This window comes from Rutidosis leptorrhynchoides, chromosome 5 (assembly GCF_046630445.1).
Source record: "Rutidosis leptorrhynchoides isolate AG116_Rl617_1_P2 chromosome 5, CSIRO_AGI_Rlap_v1, whole genome shotgun sequence".
NCBI classification, from domain to species: domain Eukaryota; kingdom Viridiplantae; phylum Streptophyta; class Magnoliopsida; order Asterales; family Asteraceae; genus Rutidosis; species Rutidosis leptorrhynchoides.
In genome coordinates, this window is record NC_092337.1 from 365105030 (window position 1) to 365122443 (window position 17414).

A 17414-nucleotide genomic window follows, 5' to 3' on the forward strand; every position below is an offset into this window, starting at 1 on the left:
CCCCTTAAGCTGCACAGGGACACACTCCGAGTCTCAAGTGGCATAGTTTAGTTTGGTTACTAATACTATTTTTAATGGTGACAGTAGTAAAACATTGGTTTGTTTCAAACGCTTGTATACCGCGCAAGACGGAGACTTGCACAGTCTAGACTATAAAATACAAGTTTGGTTTACTTGTTTAAATAACCCGGACATTAGAGTGGCCGGAAGACTCTTGAGTATAGACATTGGTTTGTCTATAGTACGGGTAATTTGCATTGGATTGTATACGCGTACGTACTTATAAATTTTTTTTATAAAAGTTTTGAGTATAAACTTATAAGCATTGGTTTGCTTGTTGTGCGTACAACATTGGGTTGTTGGCGGAAGAGTAAAAAGATCATGAAACGATTGAAGGGTCGCTCCCGTCATGAAGTCATGGCATTTATTCTACATAAGAGTTATTTAATGCATAATATTGTAACAAATCATTATAACCGCCATAGTGATTTCGTAAGAACACAATAAATGCACCTTAACCAAAAAAAGTTGTCAAAATTATATTCAATCAAAAGATAACATATTACAGTTGGAGAATACTAAAATTAACTGCTAAGCATAAAAAGCAGGAGAACTACCAAAATTTGACCTAATATATGTCAATATATGGTATAAACTAATAAAAAGAAAAAAGGGCTAGCATTTGACGGAAACGTTTGCCCTACACTAAGGAGAGTATGCCATCCTCGCCCTCAGCGATCAGACGCATACTCCGCTGTAAACAGAAAAAGAAAAATATATTATAGGGATGCGAAACCTCCGAGACTGCAAGGCCCATCCCTCGCTGGCAAAAAACAAGCCACCATGGATGGTTAAAAGTAACCACCCAAGGTAGCTTAACAAACTCAGTCGAGTTTGTCCGAAATTATCTCCTGTGAGGAGATGGTGGGATCGTTGACAAGAACTTCGAGACGGGGGATTGAGATATGTTGGAGTTGGGAACAAGCTTCATCACATTTTTCTTTGGCTCTATCGACAAGCAACTCAGCAATATTGGGGGGGAGTCACTGGAGGTATGCACATCTCCCGGCAAATGACATTCCAAAACAGGGTCCGCTCATAGGCGCGGGCAGCGACCATCGCTGCGCCAAAACGCTGCTCGACCGCTTTGCAGTCGAGAGCGTGTTGAACAATTGTCGGAATGCCCTGACGGAGAATGTCATATTGTGCTTTTATAACACCGTGTTTGGCACCCCAGGATTCCTGCGCTGAAATCCAGTCGTTAAAACTCTCGTTCAAAAACACGACATGGCCCTCTGCCTCTTTAAGCTTTGCAGAAAGAGCCGCAATCTCAGACTCCATGAATACCTTTTCCGCCATATGCTGATCTTCCTCCTGTTGCCTCTTGAACATCATCACATTGATTCGCTCCTCAGCTTGCTTGTGCGCGGTTACCGCAACCGCAAGCTGAGCAGTAAGTTTGGCATTTTCCTGTTGCAGAGTAGTCTCTGTAGATGACGGTTGTGGTGGATGAGCAAGCGCAGTAGATTTAAGCTGCAAACGGTTGAGGTCCTTGGCAAAGTTGAACAATGTAGATTGTGTGTCCATATACAGTTCCTCAGTAGGAGAAAGCGTAGATAGTTTTTGAATCAATGGCTAGGGAGCACAGGATTGTAGGAAAGAAAACTGTTGGGCAAACGCTGGTAGAGAAACCTTCAGGAGTTCATCGATATTCGGAATTAATAGAGAAAAATCTTCCGGGTTTGGACACACGCGCTTTGAAGGATGGACTGCATCGCTTGGACCTGCAAAAGCAATAAACATGGTGTATAAATATCATAACATCACAAGTAAACTGAACGGTCGTCGGATGAAATTCATACCTTCGTCGGGTAACCTTTTTTGGTTACCTAACCCTCTTGAACCAGGAGTATGATACAGTGACGGTAGCGAATCTGACCGGCTAGCTGGTGAACTTGACTGGTTACCAGAATCGATGGTCGGGTTCGGCGTATAAGATTCCAACTTCATCTACAGCGATAATGATCAAAACCACAAGTTAGAGAAAAGTAAAATTTGTAACTAGGGTTACATCATGCAAAAGCGTAAGAGTATGAGATATACCTTTTTTGAGTGTTGGCAGAGAAGATGAACAGGGAAGATTGTTTTGAAAAGGAAAAAGATTGGGAGATGCGAAAAAGCCAAAAGGCTATTTATAGAGTAAATATGAGAGTAAAATGGCAACGCGGGTATAATGATAGCCGTACATGTGTATCAATCTCAAGTTAATTACCTTGTTAAGCTGTCCGGTGCACGTTAGCATCAACAGGCGGTTGCATAATTACAATCATTACCTTTTCGGTAAACAGTGACAGTTGTCACCTCGGGTGCAGGAATTGCAGCCGAAAAGACATGTTGGTGACTGCACGCATACATTGCATTTAATGCTAATACAGTATCCGGTTACGCAAATATATATATTTTAACTTCCCGTCTGTCCGGTTATATTTACAATCCAACTAAGATTTATATTTGCACTGTTAAGCATGCTAATCCGGTTAAAAAGGTGTTGAAAAGGATCATTGTGTATACATTTTTTCTTACTAGTTCGACGTCATACACTATATTTCATTGTATATAACATCGAACTGGGGGACTTAATGATACGCATATCCGCAAGACTATGCGGATTGCGCATCCAAAGCCCTAGAACGCACATAAACTGCCATGTAAGGCATGTGGCACGGGTATAGCCGCACATGATGCGCCTATACCATCTGATGCGAGTTTCGTATACTTGCACAGGGGTCCGGTACATTATAGAAGCATGTACGGTACAATCAATTCGGATTCTCTTCCTTAAATAATGAAAGTTAGTTAAGGATAAGATTGCATTTAATTAGGGAAGAGATTCTATTGAAACCCTAATTCATGAGCCTATAAATACATAGCTCATAAACCCTAATACGGATATACATTCATTCGTTTACTCATACGTAAACCACAACATACAAATCTCTATCGTACGAACAAAGCTTCTTACGATCTCTAAAGACTTTCAGGTATGTCTCGAACTATAAAACCTTCATGTCTTTTGGGCCACTCAACCTCGTATGCTAGGTTGTTGGTGGACTCTCAATATCCGTCACCCTGTCGGAATCGAAGCGATACCGATATGGGTTATCCACGACAAAGCGTCGGAGGTTCGAATGTTGTTAGTCCTTAAACCCCATTATGCACTCAAGTGTAGGTTCACCTTGACCCCGTGAAAATATGCTTGATCAAGTAGCGTTATTAGAACATCGACTAACAATTAGCAGCAGCAACCAGTAGCAACAACGAAACAGTAGGACGCAACACATACGTTTAATGTGTGCACACAGACGTTTAAAGTGTTTTAAATGCCAGCCTTAAGAATGGGGATGTTATAACTCTGTTTTGGGTATGTAACCAGATTCGTAAGCCATATTTGCTAATTTTTAATAATGGACCGCAAGTTTTTTGGTGTGTATATTTTAATGTAGATGTAGATATATATTTCAAATCTTTTAATTATTTCCACCTTATTTCCAATATTTACATTTTTTTTAATTACAGTATTGTTTTTGTATGCTATAACTCAATACAGCATACGTAGCGTATATGTAAGCACAACAATTAAATACCTTGTGTAAGTACATAGTGAAGCTCACCAAGTTGAGTGCCATGAACATTGACCTATATATTGTATTTTAAGAATCCTTTAATATACTGACCTGCACAATATAGTGTAAGGTGAACAAGTTAGAGATTAACCCCAATTATAGTAAAACACACATTGTGTCTGAATTCGATAGTGCAGACACATTTCGCCAAATACTGAAAATGTTTAGTTGTGATCTATTGTCAACGACTGCTAGAATATGACGTGGTTCACTTGCCAAGACACATACGTAGAGGCTAGAGTAATTATAAGTAACTTGGTTTATGACCTCAGATTAGCGATGTACATAATTAAGATTATCTATTTAAATACTTAAGCTCACCAAGTAAATACAATTGACATTGTGTCTGTATTAAACTGTGCAGACACATAAAGGCATATATTATCCTATTATCCTTTACAAATAACAAAAATTTATCTTGATAGACTTTCACAACACCAAATAATCTAAGAAGGACAAGGGTTTTTCACTGTTGAATTAATTCACGAACAAATATCAAATCATATTCAGATAATGACCACATCACATAATCAGTTCACCCAAACATGTAATCAAACACCTTATATGCAAAAACATAAACAGAAAACGAAATCAATAATCTCAACATTACCCTCACCATGCCGAATCTCAGATAAATTTATTAATTCCATAAGCAAACATGCCCTGAAGCTATGGAAAATCCTTAAAGCTCCTGAAAATCCGAGGGGTCGTACTTGCTGACAAGTAAAAAAAAAAAAGGAAAAGAGGACATTACAATAAAAATTTCCAATTAATAAAAATAACATAGGACATTAGTTCCCTGCTTTCAAAATTAAAACAAAAAAGTGTAACTAATGAGTTTGTTGTATAAAAACTTAAACTTATGGTGTGTAAAAGCAATCCATGTTTTTTTTTTATCAGCATTCCATGTTTTTCCACTAAGTCTCTTTTTCCACATAAGAGCATGTGATGAGTGAAAACAGTTTCAGCACAAATAAGGGCGTGAGCGACATTTTCCACGTAAGTGAAGTCGGAAACGGTCTGATCGCTTCCTATAATGAACTGTAATGAGAGACTATAATACTAATATATTATGAATAAACAAAAAGACACCTTCGTTTAAACAACACCTATGACATGCAGACTATTAGTGTCTCGTGTCTAAATTCAACCCGTTACCCAACCCGACCCAACCTAACTCATTTGGACCCATTAAAAAAACCTGACCCGTTTGACCCATGACCCATTTCAACCCAAAATCGTTTTGGACTGTATTCCGAACCGACCAAAGATGACCCGTTCGCCAGGTATACTTATGACATGCCGACTATTAGTATCTGGCGTCTAAATTTGAGCTAGCGATTTGTGAGTTCAAGATATGGTACTCCGTATTATTTATAAAAATAAATTAAAAAGTAAAGTGTCTGTTTGATCTAGAGTTAGAAACTTGTATACTATGTATTTCATTCCATCAATGGCTACAAATATAAGTAATAAATAGGAAAGAAGAAACAATTCATTTAACTAAATATTAATGAGGTTTTCAAACCTTCGCCCAACCAGATTTTGCAACTTCAATAAGAAATGGCAATAGAACTTTGTCTCCAGGTCCAAAAACATTGCTAGGGCGAAGAACACATGTAAGAAGCCCATCGATGTCATTAGAAAGCAAAACGTATGCCTCTGCTTGAGCCTTTAGTTCGGTATACAAATCCTTAAACTGTGTAGGACAAAGAATTATGCCATAGTAATAATAATAAATAAATAAATAAATAATATAATATAATAATAATAACAATAAACATTACAAAAAATTATAAATGATGCAGATTACCACATACTTTTGATGGGTATAACAATGTCTCATTTCCACTGCATATATCATGTGAATTATCAAGCACAACATCGACAGTACTGGTGTATATTAGACGCTTAGTTTTTTTTTTTTATATATCGGGAATCCATGTTTTATTTGTAGAAATACTAACATATTTGTACATGTAACACATAGAAACACAATAAAAGGCTATGTAATAGCAGATATGAATATCAAAAAGTATAAACGCAAATCCTAATGATCTCGATTTGCTGATATGAGATACAACAATCTCATATGCTTCGTCAATTCTCTGAATCTCAAGCCCTAATGCACGAAACCTTTATTGATTTTGATTTCAGTCGACTTTAACAAATAATCTCCTCTTGAATCGATTGTTGCTGCGATGATGAATGATTTGACACGAATCTAACATGGATTGAATCGAATGTTGCGATGATGAATGATTTGAATCTAACGACGATGATCGATTGCATATTGTATGGATTTGAATCGGTGGATGAAACCTTGAGATTTGAATTTTATTATAGGAGACGATTTGTGGGAGAGAATTAGGGTCTTTGAATGTGGCGATTGAATTTGATTCCTGTAACCCTTATTTTGTTTCTTTTCTTCCGGGTTTTTTTTATTAACATGGGTAATCGAAGGGTATTAAAGACATATCTTTCTTTAACTTTTACAAAGCGTGAAGTATACCTGCTGACGTGTCAAACCGCTAATTACCCCACTAATGACGGTCCACGTATAATTAACTCTGTTAATTACAATTTAGTTGATTAATAACACAAAAATTACACGTGTCCATGAAAGATTCGATGGTATCCGCTTCTGAAACAAAAACCGCTGCTTAAACACATCCTCTTCCTCTCTCTTCCCAACAGGAAAAAACCCCAATCTTCCCGTTGTTCGCCGTATCCCTAAATTATTCGTCATAATTTTATACACACAACGCTACAAATTTCATGCGTTCTTTTTGCTTCAATCGGATTCAGCGATGCCCTAAATAATTGGGGTTTTCAGTGTTTTGGTTTTGCGTTTCTGAAGATGCGATCTATACTCTGTAACAACGATTGAATCTAAATCAGGTATGTAAACAGCGATTGAATTTTTTCAAGTAGAACGATTGAATTTAAATCAGGTTTGTAAACCCTTTTTGATTTTGAATATTCCTTTCATTAACGTTTTTTTATAAAGTTTGATTTACGTTATTTGAATTTTTAGTACCCATAAGCAATGGTATCATGTAGACTGATTTAATCCATTTTATGCACATGTTTTGTTTTATTTTCTATACTGAATATCGATTTAGTTATTAATTAGTTCAATTTGATGATTTTATTTTTGTTTTGATTTTAGATACGCGTAAAATATCAATTGAATGATCTAAATGGAACAAAGATATTTAGAATATTGTATACTGTATTATGAGGAAGGAGATCAGGTAAGCTTCTCACCTTTGTAAATTCGTTTTCAATGCATGTTGATAACTCTTTATCCATTATCTACAAGTTGGTTAATGAAATAAGTTAGCAATTTAGAGAGCCCGTATTAATTTAGAACTTACAGTGTTGTTGGTTCTGTATGGTTTAAAATAGTATATGTACTCCTATTTGGTATCCTATGTATATGGTTCTTAAGTAAATGGGTTGAGTGGGTTAAATTAGCCAATACAAAATGGATGCTCTAAGTTAAATATTACACCTTCACACATTAAAATGCTAAGCAACTCATATTTTTTTATTTTCAGAAATCTTATTATGTTAAGAATGAAGATGTGGCAACTTATACAAAGATATCATATACCATGATGACTTTATTCTCATGTGGTGCCTTCAACATGATTAACATCTTTTTGTATCAATGATGGATTCTTATATTTTATTTATGAAACTTAGTCACTTCTTTTTGCAATTGGTTCATTTTGTTAACTTACGAGTTGAATTCTGAAAGTATAATTTTATGTTGTTTGTTAATTTTAGGTTTAGTCGCCTCTGACCGAAAGATTCAAGACAATGACACGGGTACTGGAAGTTTTTATTCATGACGCTTTAGATATTTTAAACTCATTGAACCAAAGGCCATTGAAAACCACTTAAAGTTCTTTAGATATTTATATGTTTTATTAATCCGATGTTTATAATTTGTACAAGAAGATTAACTAAAGAAATTATAAAAAATGGTTAAAGAGAACCTAACATTTCTTTGATGGTGATATATGTAGCGACCCAACCAAATCATGTTTGACGGCGCCGTCTACTTAGGTCCCGTTACGTGGTCATAAGTCTTTAAAACAACGTTTGACCAAAAGATATGTCGCATTCATTTCAAATGTAAAGATTTTTCAAAGTTTACGAGAATAGTTCCACCACAAGTTACGATACAAAGTTTTAAGTACAAATGAAACTTATGCGACACAATTTAAAAGTATCCAAAAGACGCTCCATGTATGCATATATACTCGACATCCAATGCAAGTATCAAAATAATGAGCGGAAGCATGTATCATGTATCGTTCAAGGACCTGAGAAAAACATAGAAATCTGTCAACGAAAACGTTGGTGAAATCATAGGTTTAAGTAAGTAAGTACAAGTGAACCACAAGATTTGCATCAATGAAATAATAGTAATACATTCCAAAAGTTTGTTTCACGAGCACCCAATTATCAATGCTTAACATTTCCTTCCATTGAACCCCATCACTTAGTGCTAGAACATACACTGTTTCTCGAAAATATATTTCATTCGTAAACGGTAGCGAACCGTTTGAATGAGGGTTTGTCAAACCCATATGGATCCATACAACATAAGTTCTCGCTTACACCCGGCAAGTGTAACTAATGATAATCGAATTGAGGATTTTGTTCTAAACTCGTATGTAGAATGTTTGTTTTCCTGTACTTGTGTTCTCTTAGTAAAAGAAATGTTTATGTTTTCTCATCCCAAATGTAAGTTCAAAAAGAGTAAAAGTGGGACTATGATCTCACCTTGAGTGCACGAGTAGTAAAGTACTTCGACAAGTAAACATGTGCAAAGAACAATGCTAGTCTTGACCTAAACAATAGGTTGTATCAATAACGGTAAACACGATAGGTCAAAGATGTTCAATTAGTCCTATGGCTCGTTACGACTCAATAATGTAGCATGTGAATCAAGTTGTCATGTTTCATGCAAGATACAAGTATAAAAGCATGTTAGAACGATTGCACAACCATTTGGTTAAGTTTGATTAAAAGTCAAACTTGGTCAAAGTCAAAGTCAACGGGGTCGGGTCGGGTATCCGACAATTTTTCTAAGTTATATAATCATATATGAGCATGTTGGCCAAGTTTCATGTTAATCGGAGGTCTAGAACATGCCAAACATTTTTCGTCAAAAGGTCAAGCAAACAGCCAGTTTTAGGCAAACGGGACGGCGTCCCAAGTTGCTAGACGGCGTCCCACAATGAAGGGTGGGACGGCGTCCTGATATCCTAGACGGCGTCTAGGTTCAAAAGGCGGGACGGCGTCCCCAGCATCTGGACGGCGTCCTGATCAGTTCCCAGGCCCTGTTTGCTGTATTCCTCAAATGGACGAACCAAAACACAAACAATCACATTTTATGATCCGCAAACAATTAGAACATGTATTTTATATCATCGGAAAGCTCTTTCGACAAGGAACGCAACTAAGCACTTTTCATCAAGCAAAAACATCATATACTATAACCGAAATCCCGTCAAGTGATCAATAGAGGTTTATTTTCAAGTTTCAAGTTTATCAATTGTAATTTAAGTTTCGGGAATCCATTTTATACATATGATATGCCGTTTTGAAGGTAATGAAACATGTAATACCACTAAACACTTATCAATAACATTAACAAGCATTCAACGCATCAAAAGTTCGTTTTAAGAGTTGTCAACCCTAACCAAAAGTTCACAAAATCAATAATCGCGTTTATGAAGTTTCTTTAATCAATCTATACATCAAAATGAAGCTAATGATACTAGTAACGCTTTTAAAACATGCACATTAACAATCTAATAACATTTGATCATCCAAAATCAAGGATTTAGCAAGAAATTTTCATAATGAACTAGTTACACCAAAAACAACAAATCGAGCATACAAATTACATACACGACATCACAATGAGCCATAGACACTAATTAACATACTTTTAAGTCAAGAACACAAATTTAAAGAAAACTAGTGTTTTAGAAATGTTACCCAAACGAGATGAAGTTGGTACCAAAACGAAGAGGATGAAGAGAGGATCACGAATATGTAATTTATTTTGTTGTAAGCCTCCTAGATCGAATTTAGATGATGATTGAATGAATTTGGAAATTGGGTGTGTTCTTGCTAGAGAGAAAGAGAGAGAGAGGGAGAGATGGTTGAATGGTGGTGATTGGGGTAGACTAGGTGACCTAGTCAACTAGTTTGCCCCGTGTCAATTTTAGTCCCTCGAGTTTGTAGTCGGGTGCGGAAAATACCTAAACGGAATATTTTAAAACGCGTATTAACGGGAGATGTTATAGACATGTAACGGAGTTTAAATTAGTATAACGGAAAAGAAAACGGAAAAAGGCGGGATGTTACATTACCTACTCCTTAAAAGAAATTTCGTCCCGAAATTTAAGTAGGCGTAGTAGTCGTTGTTTCTTCCTCGAGATCTTGCGTTTCCGAATTCACGAATAGATGAGGATACTTCCTTTGCATTTGATCTTGTCTTTCCCAAGTAAACTTGGGTCCTCTTTTGGCATTCCAACGAACCTTGATAATCGGGATTCGGCTTTGTTTCAATGTCTTGACGGAGGTGTCCACAATTTCAACCGGTTCCTCCACAAAATGAAGTTTGTCATCAATAGTAAGTTCTTCGAGAGGGATGACGATATCGGGTTCGGCAAGACACTTTTTCAAGTTAGATACATGGAAGGTAGGATGAACGGAGTTCAATTGAGGCGGAAGATCTAAATGATAAGCAACGGTTCCAATACGCTCCAAGATTTCGAAAGGGCCAATATACCGCGGATTTAGCTTCCCGCGTTTCCCAAAACGGATTACACCCTTCCAAGGTGCGACTTTTAACATTACTCGGTCACCGACTTGAAATTCAAGATCGTTGCGTCGTTTGTCGGTATAGCTCTTTTGACGACTTCGGGCCGTCCTAAGCCTATCTCGGATTTGAACGATTTTCTCGGTGGTTTCGTGAATGAGTTCGGGTCCGGTGATTTGCACGTCGCCTACCTCGGCCCAACAAAGAGGTGAACGACATTTGCGGCCATATAGCGCTTCAAAAGGTGCGGCTTTAATACTCGCGTGATAACTATTGTTGTAAGAGAACTCGGCGAGAGGTAAGTGCTTGTCCCAAGCTTTTCCGAAATCAACCACGCAAGCTCGTAACATGTCCTCTAAGGTTTGAATTGTACGTTCGCTTTGTCCATCGGTTTGAGGATGATATGCGGTGCTCATGTCTAAACGCGTTCCCAACGCTTCTTGCAATGTACGCCAAAATCTAGAAACGAAACGGCCATCTCGGTCGGAGATAATCGATAATGGTACACCGTGTCGGGCTACGATCTCCTTAATGTAAAGTTGTGCAAGTTTCTCCATTTTGTCCGTTTCTTTCATGGCAAGGAAGTGTGCGGATTTGGTGAGACGGTCAACAATAACCCAAATGGTATCATAACCGCCCGTCGTTTTTGGTAGTTTGGTGATAAAATCCATCGTTATCCTTTCCCACTTCCATTGCGGGATCTCGGGTTGTTGAAGTAGTCCGGACGGTCTTTGGTGTTCGGCTTTGACTTTGGAACATGTCAAACACTTGGAAACATAAGTAGCTACGTCCCTTTTGATGTTCGGCCACCAATATAGTTGTTTAAGGTCGTGGTACATCTTATTGGCACCGGGGTGAATCGAGTATCGTGACTTATGGGCTTCATCTAAAATAAGGCTTCGTAGATCCCCATAACTAGGCACCCAAATTCTTCTGGCGAAATATCGGAGTCCGGTTTCTTTAACTTCGAATCGAGAGGTGAGGACGTTCAAGTGTTCGAGGGAGATGTTTTCATCCTTGAGAGCCTCATCTTGGGCTACCCGAATTTGGCTATTAAGGTTGGTGTGAATGGTGATGTTTAAAGCTCGGACACGGAGAGGCACCGCTCTTTCTTTTCGACTTAAGGCATCGGCTACTACATTTGCCTTCCCGGGATGGTAACGTAGCTCGCAATCGTAATCGTTTAAGGTTTCAATCCACCTTCGTTGTCTCATGTTTAGTTGCTTTTGATCGAAAATGTGTTGAAGGCTTTTGTGATCGGTGAAGATAGTACTCTTGGTTCCATAAAGATAGTGTCTCCACATTTTAAGTGCAAAGACAACGGCTCCGAGTTCGAGATCATGTGTCGTATAGTTTCGTTCATGAATTTTGAGTTGTCGAGAAGCATAAGCAATGACTTTCGTTCGTTGCATCAATACACACCCAAAACCATGTTTTGAGGCATCGCAATATACAACAAAGTCATCATTGCCTTCGGGAAGTGACAAGATAGGAGCGGTGGTTAGCTTCGTTTTCAAGATTTGGAATGCGGATTCATGTTCGGTCGCCCAAATGAATTTCTTTCCCTTGTGAGTCAATGCGGTTAGAGGACGTGCAACCAAAGAGAAGTTTTCGATGAATCTACGATAGTACCCGGCGAGACCCAAAAATTGACGAATGTGAGTAGGAGTAGTAGGAGTCTCCCATTTGCTAATGGCTTCGATTTTCGTTGGATCGACTTTAATACCTTGGTCACTTACAACATGACCAAGAAATTGAACTTCCTTTAACCAAAATTCACACTTGGAGAATTTGGCATAGAGTTGTTCTTGTCTTAAAAGTTCAAGCACAAGTCGGAGATGTTGTTCGTGCTCTTCTTCATTTTTAGAATAGATCAATATGTCATCGATGAACACAATAACGAATTTATCGAGATACGGTTTGCACACGCGGTTCATAAGATCCATGAACACCGCCGGTGCGTTAGTGAGACCAAATGGCATGACGAGGAATTCATAACTACCATAACGAGTCCGGAAAGCGGTTTTGGAGACATCTTCCCCCTTGACCCTTAATTGATGATAACCCGAGCGGAGATCGATTTTTGAATATACACAAGACCCTTGTAGTTGATCAAAGAGGTCATCGATGCGAGGAAGAGGATATCGGTTCTTAACCGTCAATTTATTTAGTTCACGATAATCAATGCACATTCGTAGGGATCCGTCTTTCTTTTTAACAAACAAAATCGGAGCGCCCCAAGGTGAATGGCTAGGTTGGATAAAACCTCGATCAAGTAGTTCTTGGATTTGACTTTGCAATTCTTGCATTTCAGATGGAGCGAGTCTATATGGTGCACGTGCTACGGGGGCGGCTCCCGGAATAAGATCGATTTGGAATTCAACCGGTCGATGAGGTGGAAGACCCGGCAATTCGTCGGGAAATACATCGGAAAAGTCACTAACAATTGGCACATCATCGATATGCTTATCATCGGACTCGAATTTCTTAACGTGGGCAAGGATCGCAAAACAACCCTTACGGAGCAGTTTTCTAACTTTAAGGCACGAAACGAGGTTGAGTCTGGTGCAACTCTTATCGCCATAAACAATCAAAGGTTCACCATTCTCTATAGGAATTCGGATTGCGTTAAGATCACAAAGGATGTGAGATTTCGTTTTGACTAACCAATTCATACCGATTATTACATCAAAGCTTCCTAGTTCCATGGGTATCAAATCAATTTCAAATTCCTTACCCAAAATGTTTATCGTACACCCCCGGTAATATGTGTCAGCACTTAATAGTTTCCCGTTAGCCACTTCAATAGTATAAGTGGTATCTAATGGAAGAGGTGGAGTGCTAAAAGAATGAGTCAAAGTCTTGGATGCAAAGCATTTATCGGCACCCGAATCGAATAAGCAAGAGACATAAGAATTGTTGAGAAGAAACGTACCCGTGACTAGTTCAGTGTCATCCCGGGCTTCCTCGGTGTTGATGTTGAAAGCTCGGCCGCGCGTGTTGGGGTTATCTTTCTTCTTTGGGCATGCATTTCTATAATGACCTGTTTGACCACATTCGTAACAAGTGCCCGTCTTTGGTGCATTGGGCCACTTTCGAGCAACGGGAGTGGTACTTTTACAATCGTTGGCCTTATGACCAACTCCTTGGCACCGGTGGCAAATTAACTTGCCACATTCACCAAAGTGATGTTTGTTGCATTTGTTGCAAAGAGGTAGATTCCCGGCATAACCCTTCTTGCCGTCGGAAGTGAAAGATTTCTTGGCAAAGTTGTTGTTGCTTGATTGGGGAGCTTCCCATTTTCTTTTGTTGCCGCCCGATCTATCCTCGGCCTTAGGTGCCGGAACTAAGATTTCGTCAACCGTTTCAATTAGTTGGCGAGCCATGTTCATAGCGGCTTGATGAGTAGTGGGTTTGGATGACATCACCCCTTGTTTGATGCTTTTTGGAAGACCGAGCATGTAGAGCTCAATCCTTTGAGATTCGGGGTTAACAAGATTAGGACACATCAAGGATAGTTCGGCGAAGCGTTGATTATAAGCTTTAAGATCGTTTCCGACCGCTTTCAAAGCTCTTAGTTCTTCCTCAAGCTTTCGGGTTTCTTCGCGCGGAAAATATTCAACAATCATCTTTTCCTTTAGATCGGCCCAAGAGAGGGCATGAGCTTCATCGGTACCCACTGATTGAACATAGGTGTTCCACCATGTTAGAGCAATTCCGGAGAAAGTGTGAGTGGAGTATTTGACCTTGTCTTGGTCCCGACAACCGCTTATGCTAAAGACGGCTTCCGTTTGCTCAAACCATCGGGTGAGCACGACTGGTCCCCCGGTTCCATCAAAAGTGTGAGGTTTGCACCCCATGAAAGCTTTATAGGAGCATCCCTCGTTTGAGTTTCCGGCTCCATTGTTGTTGTTGTTGTTGTTGTTGTTGTGGTTGTTATTATTATTGTTGTTGGATGAGTGACCGGCCATGGCCGCATCTACGGCGGTAGCTATCATCCGTTCGAGAGCTTGTTCGGGAGTTTCATTGCGGCGTACACGACGAGGAGCCATTGTTCCTTCAAGACACAAGAATATCCTTGATTAGTATTCTCAATAATACTAACCGTGATATAGAATAAAGATAAAGAGAAGTTTTTCCTCGACTCGCCTTAAATTCTTTATGTCATAATGTCGGAACGTTCATATGAGTCACCGTAATATAATCCCGGAAATTATATTACCCTGATTCATATGTGCATTCGACATCATTTCATATAGTCAAGGTGGCGTGTCAATCAAATTAAACAACGTGAGATTAAGATGAACTAAGAGTAGATATGAGTAGAAGCGTTCGAGTATAAATGCACAAGTAGTCAAGTAATTCCTACTTCAAGTCTATATGCCGGTTGTAGTCTAGACTCACCAATGTACCCTATGACTCGGGGTCGACACCAATGAACTCTAAATCCCTACAACCAACGCTCTGATACCATCTGTAGCGACCCAACCAAATCATGTTTGACGGCGCCGTTTACTTAGGTCCCGTTACGTGGTCATAAGTCTTTAAAACAACGTTTGACCAAAAGATATGTCGCATTCATTTCAAATGTAAAGATTTTTCAAAGTTTACGAGAATAGTTCCACCACAAGTTACGATACAAAGTTTTAAGTACAAATGAAACTTATGCGACACAATTTAAAAGTATCCAAAAGACGCTCCATGTATGCATATATACTCGACATCCAATGCAAGTATCAAAATAATGAGCGGAAGCATGTATCATGTATCGTTCAAGGACCTGAGAAAAACATAGAAATCTGTCAACGAAAACGTTGGTGAAATCATAGGTTTAAGTAAGTAAGTACAAGTGAACCACAAGATTTGCATCAATGAAATAATAGTAATACATTCCAAAAGTTTGTTTCACGAGCACCCAATTATCAATGCTTAACATTTCCTTCCATTGAACCCCATCACTTAGTGCTAGAACATACACTGTTTCTCGAAAATATATTTCATTCGTAAACGGTAGCGAACCGTTTGAATGAGGGTTTGTCAAACCCATATGGATCCATACAACATAAGTTCTCGCTTACACCCGGCAAGTGTAACTAATGATAATCGAATTGAGGATTTTGTTCTAAACTCGTATGTAGAATGTTTGTTTTCCTGTACTTGTGTTCTCTTAGTAAAAGAAATGTTTATGTTTTCTCATCCCAAATGTAAGTTCAAAAAGAGTAAAAGTGGGACTATGATCTCACCTTGAGTGCACGAGTAGTAAAGTACTTCGACAAGTAAACGTGTGCAAAGAACAATGCTAGTCTTGACCTAAACAATAGGTTGTATCAATAACGGTAAACACGATAGGTCAAAGATGTTCAATTAGTCCTATGGCTCGTTACGACTCAATAATGTAGCATGTGAATCAAGTTGTCATGTTTCATGCAAGATACAAGTATAAAAGCATGTTAGAACGATTGCACAACCATTTGGTTAAGTTTGATTAAAAGTCAAACTTGGTCAAAGTCAAAGTCAACGGGGTCGGGTCGGGTATCCGACAATTTTTCTAAGTTATATAATCATATATGAGCATGTTGGCCAAGTTTCATGTTAATCGGAGGTCTAGAACATGCCAAACATTTTTCGTCAAAAGGTCAAGCAAACAGCCAGTTTTAGGCAAACGGGACGGCGTCCCAAGTTGCTAGACGGCGTCCCACAATGAAGGGTGGGACGGCGTCCTGATATCCTAGACGGCGTCTAGGTTCAAAAGGCGGGACGGCGTCCCCAGCATCTGGACGGCGTCCTGATCAGTTCCCAGGCCCTGTTTGCTGTATTCCTCAAATGGACGAACCAAAACACAAACAATCACATTTTATGATCCGCAAACAATTAGAACATGTATTTTATATCATCGGAAAGCTCTTTCGACAAGGAACGCAACTAAGCACTTTTCATCAAGCAAAAACATCATATACTATAACCGAAATCCCGTCAAGTGATCAATAGAGGTTTATTTTCAAGTTTCAAGTTTATCAATTGTAATTTAAGTTTCGGGAATCCAATTTATACATATGATATGCCGTTTTGAAGGTAATGAAACATGTAATACCACTAAACACTTATCAATAACATTAACAAGCATTCAACGCATCAAAAGTTCGTTTTAAGAGTTGTCAACCCTAACCAAAAGTTCACAAAATCAATAATCGCGTTTATGAAGTTTCTTTAATCAATCTATACATCAAAATGAAGCTAATGATACTAGTAACGCTTTTAAAACATGCACATTAACAATCTAATAACATTTGATCATCCAAAATCAAGGATTTAGCAAGAAATTTTCATAATGAACTAGTTACACCAAAAACAACAAATCGAGCATACAAATTACATACACGACATCACAATGAGCCATAGACACTAATTAACATACTTTTAAGTCAAGAACACAAATTTAAAGAAAACTAGTGTTTTAGAAATGTTACCCAAACGAGATGAAGTTGGTACCAAAACGAAGAGGATGAAGAGAGGATCACGAATATGTAATTTATTTTGTTGTAAGCCTCCTAGATCGAATTTAGATGATGATTGAATGAATTTGGAAATTGGGTGTGTTCTTGCTAGAGAGAAAGAGAGAGAGAGGGAGAGATGGTTGAATGGTGGTGATTGGGGTAGACTAGGTGACCTAGTCAACTAGTTTGCCCCGTGTCAATTTTAGTCCCTCGAGTTTGTAGTCGGGTGCGGAAAATACCTAAACGGAATATTTTAAAACGCGTATTAACGGGAGATGTTATAGACATGTAACGGAGTTTAAATTAGTATAACGGAAAAGAAAACGGAAAAAGGCGGGATGTTACAATATACAGCTTCTTAAATTGAAAGTGTTCTCATTCTTA

At 38.5% G+C, this 17414-nt stretch overlaps 1 protein-coding gene across 5 annotated transcripts; it reads right to left on the minus strand.

Annotated features, from left to right (window-relative positions):
- Positions 1–532: 532 nt before the first annotated feature.
- On the minus strand, positions 533–6082 carry LOC139847760 (uncharacterized). 5 transcript variants are annotated; one of them, XM_071837480.1, is made up of 6 exons: positions 5504–6082; positions 5212–5382; positions 4294–4714; positions 3645–3734; positions 1863–2010; positions 533–1784 (listed from the first exon to the last, which is right to left on the minus strand). In XM_071837480.1, the coding sequence occupies exon 6, from the start codon at positions 1585–1587 to the stop codon at positions 1024–1026; it is 564 nt and encodes a 187-aa protein (XP_071693581.1). In that variant the 5' UTR covers positions 1588–1784; positions 1863–2010; positions 3645–3734; positions 4294–4714; positions 5212–5382; positions 5504–6082; the 3' UTR covers positions 533–1023. The 5 variants fall into 5 exon arrangements, with proteins under 5 accessions (XP_071693581.1, XP_071693582.1, XP_071693580.1 ...); XM_071837481.1 differs by having other exon boundaries at positions 4294–4399; positions 5212–6082; XM_071837479.1 differs by having other exon boundaries at positions 4300–4714; positions 5212–6082.
- Between the last annotated feature and the right edge of the window lie 11332 nt (positions 6083–17414).

Bases quoted from the DNA above. Each gene is read 5' to 3' on its own strand.
- LOC139847760 (XM_071837480.1), bottom strand. From the start codon at position 1,587: ATGGACACACAATCTACATTGTTCAACTTTGCCAAGGACCTCAACCGT.